Consider the following 7414-nt stretch of genomic DNA (forward strand, 5'->3'; position numbering starts at 1 on the left):
TTAGATACCATCATATTTGACCTTCACCTTGGAGTTTAACCCAGTTTTGCAAAATTTTACCCAACTTTAATCTTGGCAATAACTTTTGAACAGTTGGTGCTAGGGCTTTCATACTTCACATGTGTAATCCTTATGACAAGTCCTTCCTTTGAATACCAACAACTTTGACTCTTTGACCTAGGAGTTTGACCTACTTTTGAAAAACTTTAACCTTGGCCAAAACTTGAGAACAGTTGGTGTTAGGGCTTTCATATTTCACATGTATTTCTTGTGTGAAGACCTTTCCTTGGGCACCATTAATTTAGACCCTTTGACCTTGACCTTAATGTTTGACTTACTTTTGAAAAACTTAAACCTTTTCTATATCTATTCAATGGTTGCTGCTAGTACTTTCACATTTCACAGGTATATTCCTTGAGACAAGGCATTACATTGGGTAGCAACATATTTGACTTGCATTTGAGAAAGTTTAACCTTCGCTATAAATTGCCATAAGTGGGCATCAGTGTTTCACAAACACATCTTGTTTTCCTCTTATATTCCCATGTAAAATTTTGATCCCCTATTGTGGCCCAACCTTATCTCAGGGGGCCATCTTTTGAAAAAAATAGCATCTATTTTTTGCAAAGGCACTTTCACAAAAGTTTCATCATTTTTTACCCAGCAATTCTTAATATTTTTAATAATATTTTTCTATCTAGTAATCACCTATTTAGGCCCCACCCTATCCCTGGGACCAACAATTTGAAAAAAAAACCCCAGAATCTGCCTCACTTGAGGATGCTTATAAATTAAAGTTGATAATAATGGTCTTCCTGTTTTTAAGGAGAAAGTTTTCCCTGTATACCTGTATATATTCTTTTATTAAACTTTGATCCCCTATTGTAGTCTCAACCTATTCCTCGTTGATAAAAGTTAAACAATTTAGAAGCTAAAAAAAATTCAAAGATGCAAGTTTCATATTTAATTAATCTTTTATGTATTCTTGTATTTACATGTGTAAATGGTGCTGTGGCAATGTCTGTATATGAGAAAGGCAAAGCACTCTTTCATAAATAAAGTTTATAATGATATTGCACTAGATCATGGTCCTCGTCCATTTTACTCTGGGATCTGAAAATAAAAAATAAAATACATATTTTTGAGATAAGGAAACATGAAATATAATACAAATTTGTTGTTGTTTTTTTTCTGTGGGAGTCATGATTGTTTTTAATGTACACTTAACTGTAGATACTTACTTACATGTACCTATCTGTGTCTGTCTTTGGATTTACTGGAAGGTGTTGCTTTAAAATGCTGATAATAGCTTACAGTCACGTCCACCATTAGATCTTGAGTACATTCTGGCAACTCTTCAGTAAATCGTCCTATTTGATCAAATATACAATTAAAGGTCCATAACAAAGATTTCTGTTTCAGAAATGAAACTGTTCTCTATTCTAGATGGAGGAAACAATATTCATACTGAAGTCAAATGTACGCACCAGGTGAACCTGAGAACACAGTAAAGGGAGGGACCACTGTCTCTGGGGGTAGTACTGTATTGTCAGCTATAGCACAGCAGTCCTTCAACACACAGCGTCTGCCCTAAAAGGACAATGGAAACTTAGTACTGTTGCTGGATAGATTATGTTACAATATGAAACAATCTGAAAATCATATCAAGTTGTATGCAGGTATGCTTTTTGTATGCCTTTTCCTACTTTTTGCATGCTTTGCTCTTTGTTCAACACTTTACATAGAACATAATTTCCATGGTGAAAAATCTTTTAAAATACATGTACTATGGAGTATGGAAATCAACCAAGTTGTAATATTGTAACTTATACTGCTATAAACACAGTCTAAGAAGATAGAGACTTAGACTTACTATAACACAGTTTTTCCCTATATGAACGTAATTCCCAACTTGAGCTGCATTTACAACAGAATCTTCTTCTATAAATACATGATCTCCAATGTGAAGTGGAAAGAATGCCACTCTGAAAGAAAAATACTATAAGTAGTTAACAGTACTTTACTATATATTGAAAATAATTGTATAGATTGGTTGCAGAAATCCATTTAGAAACAAGATGTATTTGTGAAACAATGATGCCCCCGTATGACAGCTTATGGCAAAGGTTAAAGTTTCACAAATGCAAGAGATCAAGAGATCAAAAATGTTGTTACTCAAAGAAAGAACTTGTGTCAATGGATAAACTTGGTAAATATGAAAGCCCAAGCATCAACCATTCAAGGTTATTATGGTCAAGGTTAGTGTTTTCTTAAAGAGGGTCAAACTCCAAGGTCAATGTCAAAGAGTCAAAATTAATTGTATGCAGGGGAAGACCTTGTTTTTTAAAAGTGGGTTAAGGTCAAAGTCAAAAGGCGAAAAATATTTACACCTGTGGAAAGGTCTTGTGACGATAAATACATGTATGAAATATGAAAGCCCTAGCATCAACTGTTCAAAAGTTATGGCCATGGTTAAAGTTGGGTAAATTTTTGCAAAAGTGGGTTAGACTCCAAGGTCAAGAGGTCAATTATGTTGGTACCAGAAGGAAGGTCTTCTCACAAGAAATACACATGTGAAATATTAAAGCAATAGCTCCAAACAATCAAATGTTATGGGCAAGGTTAAAGTTTTTGCGGACAAACAGAATAACAACAGACAGACAGACAGACGGATTGACAGGGCAAAAACTATATAACCCCGAATCTCCGATAATGGGGGCATAAAAAAATGATCAAAACATACCATGCACCTTTATCTACTACATCTAATCCTGTATGATATACACTTACCCTTTACTGAATTTTTTGAATGGTGGCCTTATTACTGCCCTTTTACTGACAACACAATGTCTTCCAATTCTTACATTGGCTAAGTCTCCACGAATAACACAATCTGTCATTATTATAGTCTACAAAATACAAAACTTTTTTATATGATATGGAGATGAATGACTGGTAGATATCCTAGCTCTTTAACAATGCTCAAATTGCTCATCCCTCCAACACAGGGATGGGGTTGGAGTCCAACATATTTTAGTAACAATGCAAGAAGTCTCTACTAATCAAACTCTTTATTCTCCAATATCAAAAAGCGGTAGATTCACCTCAACAAATGTAATCTATTATAGTGAAACAGTGTGTGTAATAAGCATTTTTTGATAGTTAATTCAATAACATGCAAATATCATTTCCTTTCCTTTCCTTTAGTGTAGATGCATATATTGATCTGGAAAATATAATATCTGAAGAAAGTAGTGTTTCAGAATAGGACGAAAAATACTAGACTATTGACTATCGAATCGGGAACACCATTTCGATTCATAATCGAAAATAATCGGACATTTCTTATGTTTCTTTTTATTTACATTATTAAAGGCACGGTATTGTGTTTTAATATATATTAGTTATTGATAAGTACACATGTAGGCCAATTAATATTTCAGTTTTAATGAATCTGCTAGCTGATTATTCTATAATTTTTTAAGGAAAGAATTACACTTGCTAAAATTTAAGTTCAAATAAAAAGAATTTTAATAGTATATTACTATTAAACTGATAACTTAATAAACAATGTGTTTCATTTTTTATGACATCTTTCATGTTTATATTAAACATTTGATCAGTTGATAAATTTGTTTAAATTTTTTTATTTTTAAAAGATGATAAATTCTTGACTTTCTTTTTTTTTTTTTTTTTAATTTATTCCTATTTATATAAAAAGAAAAAAGTAAAAGTTCAACAAGTTGTCTACCTTCATAAACATTCATATTTGAATTTATTCAGAGAAATAATTTACAATATTTTAAAAACAGCATATGGGTATACACAATAAAAATACCACGTACTACTTCTTGTGAATTCGTTATATACATGTATAATCTAAAAAGCAGTAGGTTTGTGTTTGACTTCTGACAGTTTAAACTTTGAAAAATAATACACAAAATGTGAGTGGAAAGTTGAAAATATCGTTTCAAGAGTGAAAGCAGAGGAAATTCAGATTAAAAGACGATGTTTTAAAGGACTTATTGCATGTTTCTAAATTATTTGAAATTAAAAGCGTAAAACATTCCTTATGACCACAGTTTATAAATTTTGTGTTTTTACTGAGGATAAACTCTTAATAGCTATATTTCGTCGTCAATTCTTTTGTTGCCTAAATGATTGTTTTAATGGAAGGGAATTTTATTTTGATTTAGTCATGATTACAATTTTCAAAGCATTTTTACGAATCATTCACTGACTCGGTATTTAGTCAGACGTCGAACAGAAACTCGTTGTAAATATGTGTGCACATGGAAAATAGGAAAAGCCAGAGTAGCATTCCTGCAACTTGGAAACATCTGGGAGACCAAGGGAATTACAACACGCACCAAAGTTAGGCTTTTTAATAGCAATCTTAAGGCAGTGCTTCTATATGGTTCTGAGACATGGAGGATGACTGTTACCACAACAAACAGGATCCAGACATTTGTCAACTCTTGTCTGAGACGCATCCTCCAGATCAGATGGCCCGACAAAATCAGCAACATCAATTTGTGGCAAAGAACAAACCAAGCCCCTATAGAACAGGAAATAATGCAGAGAAGGTGGAGGTGGATAGGGCATACTCTACGCAAGCCCAACAATAACATCACAAGGCAAGCCCTATCCTGGAACCCCCAAGGAAAACGTAGGAGAGGTAGGCCAAAGAACACCTGGCGGAGAGATCTAGAGGCAGACATTAAAAGAATGGGCAAGAACTGGAAGGAGGTTGAAAGCACTGCTCAGGATAGAGGGGCCTGGAGGAATCTTGTCTGCGGCCTATGCCCCAAAAAGGGGTAGCAGGCATAAGTAAGTAAGTAGGAAAATGTACAGAAAATAATCAGTGTATCATCTTTGTACAAACGAAAAAAGGGAACACTATATGAAAAAAAGATAATATATATAAAGATTCAGCATTATGTTTAAAGTAGCTATAATATAGCAACTATCGATTTTGCTGCTATGCAGCTATGCTATAGATTGTCGGCATCGCCAACCTTCCATCGACGATTTTTTGATAGTCTGTGACTGTCGCTGAATCACTAGAAGCAAGACTTCAGTAGTAATTCATATCACTTATGCAAATTTACTCCAGGTTGAGGTTTAATAATATAATTACATGTACTTCGGAATGGAGTCAATAGACTTGCTTAAAAAACTTTGACCTAGCCACTATCCAGAGAATATAGGTAAGATGCAGTATTTGAAGCTTGAACTAATATGATAATAAAAATCCCTCTATGCATAAACTTCAGAGGTAGACCTTACAAAAATATGAAACAGACATATTGTAAAACCAAGTCCTGTCATGTCAATTATTTCTCTGCAAGTTACATCCTGCACAATTTTAGTTTAATTCCAACAGAACATAGATGATTATCATTCATTCTTGAACATTTGACTTGTACATGAAAATATATGCTTGCATATCATTAATAATTGTAATGCTAGAGTTGCATATGTATTTATAGATGGATGTTATGGAGTGATGTTGTTTCAGTTACCAGTTCACAGATTTATATGACACAAAGATAGAAAAAATTACCTGGCACCATTCACTATATTCAAACATAATAATACATGTAAAACTTTTTTGGCAGTTTCTTTTCTCCCAGATACTAATTATTTAAAACTAAAAGAGTATTTTTATATTATTCATTTTAATAATAGTCACTTACTTTTCCATTAATAACTATATTCTGACTTCCACACAAAACAGACTGTCGACTCACTTTATTTCCTGATGCCTGTGGTAAAAAAGGTACAGTATATTCAATTTGCTATATAGAGCCATTATCTGTTGCGTCAGAGACATAAATAATTAAGAAATAAATAACAAGTTTAAAAACTTCAATGGGAATTGAAGTGGGTCGGTCACGTGATCAAATCCTGTGAAGGCCGAAGGCCTTCTCAGAAGATTTGATCATGTACCGACCCACTTCAATTCCCATTGAAGTTTTTAAACTTGTTATTTATTACTTATATATACATTTGAGACGGACAATTGAATGTAATCGAATATAAATATTGCACTAACTGTACGTCGTAGATTTTGACTAATTACGCTAGGTGTAAATCGGCTTGAAAAGCGGTTACGCTTCAAATTCATCTGGCAAAGGATTCTGTTTTGAAGGGAATATTCTGTGAAAGGTTACTTGTGATCAATTATAGTGAGCATATTGGTGTCTTGGAATTTTTGTATTCATGAGAACCCATATTCGATGTTTAAAAACACAAGAAACACGTCCGATGTTTGATAATAAAAAGTTGGAGGAATTTCGGTCGGAAAGGGATGGATGGAGACACTTGTCCGGACCAGATAACATGAAATCAAGTACGAAATTTGATCAAAAACATAAAATCTACGATTTAAGTAAGGCATATTTATTAATTTATGATGTTGACATGGAGACACTGGTGACAGCTTACATTGTTAAGACAACATCACAACGATCTCGATGATGGAGGTGTGCCTACCGAACTTCCAAAGTGCAGTGTTTGTCAGCTGTTTGTGGGGTGATTGCATTACATTGATATTTTTCAACAGATTTTCAAATTTATTGTGAGTAAAGTTTACTGAAAAAAAATTATATCATTCAGAGATCTGCAAGAAAAATAAGGGTAAACGTTGAGAGTATGCAGCTCAGACATGAAACTTATAACACGTAGTTTTCTATTCTCTATGTAAAATCGATCAAGAACTGTATTAAATACTCGTTTACATTGTAAATAAAATGATTATTATTTTACTTGCGTATTTTGTACATTTTTATGCATGAAAAACATGCTATATTGCTTAGTGGAGTAAGTCTTTTCATGTAGATATTACTGCTCTGTGTAATTAGGTCACGTAATGACCTATGACCTTCGAAAAACTTCATACAGGTATGAAGATATTTGCTCTCTGCATGTTTATATAATAGAGAGATACCACAAATGTGTATATTGCTAAATGTAAGTCTCTGGTTGCATGTTCACACTGATGATCATGTTGTGTTTATCATGTATACTCTTCAAAAATTATATCTTGTAACTTGTATAAAATCATATAAATGTTTATAGTTACAGCATAAGGAATAACATTTTCTACAATAAAAAAATTTATATTCACTATAAATTATCACTGATTGACCATTCTACAAAAAAGCAACTTGGGGAGATAAATAAAACATAGAGAAAATTCGAGCTACGTCATTTAGGAAAAATATCATAATGAAAAATATAACAAAGCTTTACTAATAAATACCGTTTCTATATACTCAGCATTATTATAAAATTCATCCTGTAGCTCCATCTGAAATTAAAAGATCGCCAATAAAGAATATTCCCCAGTTTTGTTTTTGTTTTTTTTTCCAAAATAGCGTTAAATAACTCAGTCAAATATGATTCGGGT

General features: G+C 32.9%; 1 protein-coding gene across 3 annotated transcripts; it reads right to left on the reverse strand.

Moving 5' to 3' along the window:
- Positions 1-949: 949 nt before the first annotated feature.
- Positions 950-7368, reverse strand: LOC133173149 (dynactin subunit 5-like). 3 transcript variants are annotated; one of them, XM_061308091.1, is made up of 7 exons: positions 7268-7368; positions 5700-5768; positions 2791-2909; positions 1874-1985; positions 1488-1590; positions 1252-1370; positions 950-1113 (listed from the first exon to the last, which is right to left on the reverse strand). In XM_061308091.1, the coding sequence occupies exons 1-6, from the start codon at positions 7313-7315 to the stop codon at positions 1252-1254; spliced, it is 570 nt and encodes a 189-aa protein (XP_061164075.1). In that variant the 5' UTR covers positions 7316-7368; the 3' UTR covers positions 950-1113. The 3 variants fall into 3 exon arrangements, with proteins under 3 accessions (XP_061164075.1, XP_061164076.1, XP_061164074.1); XM_061308092.1 differs by having other exon boundaries at positions 1246-1370; XM_061308090.1 differs by having other exon boundaries at positions 1242-1370.
- Between the last annotated feature and the right edge of the window lie 46 nt (positions 7369-7414).

The sequence above is a fragment of the Saccostrea echinata genome, unplaced genomic scaffold (genome assembly GCF_033153115.1).
Source record: "Saccostrea echinata isolate AGI-Se365-2 ecotype Australia unplaced genomic scaffold, CSIRO_AGI_Sech_v1 ptg000056l, whole genome shotgun sequence".
Taxonomy (NCBI): Eukaryota; Metazoa; Mollusca; class Bivalvia; order Ostreida; family Ostreidae; genus Saccostrea; species Saccostrea echinata.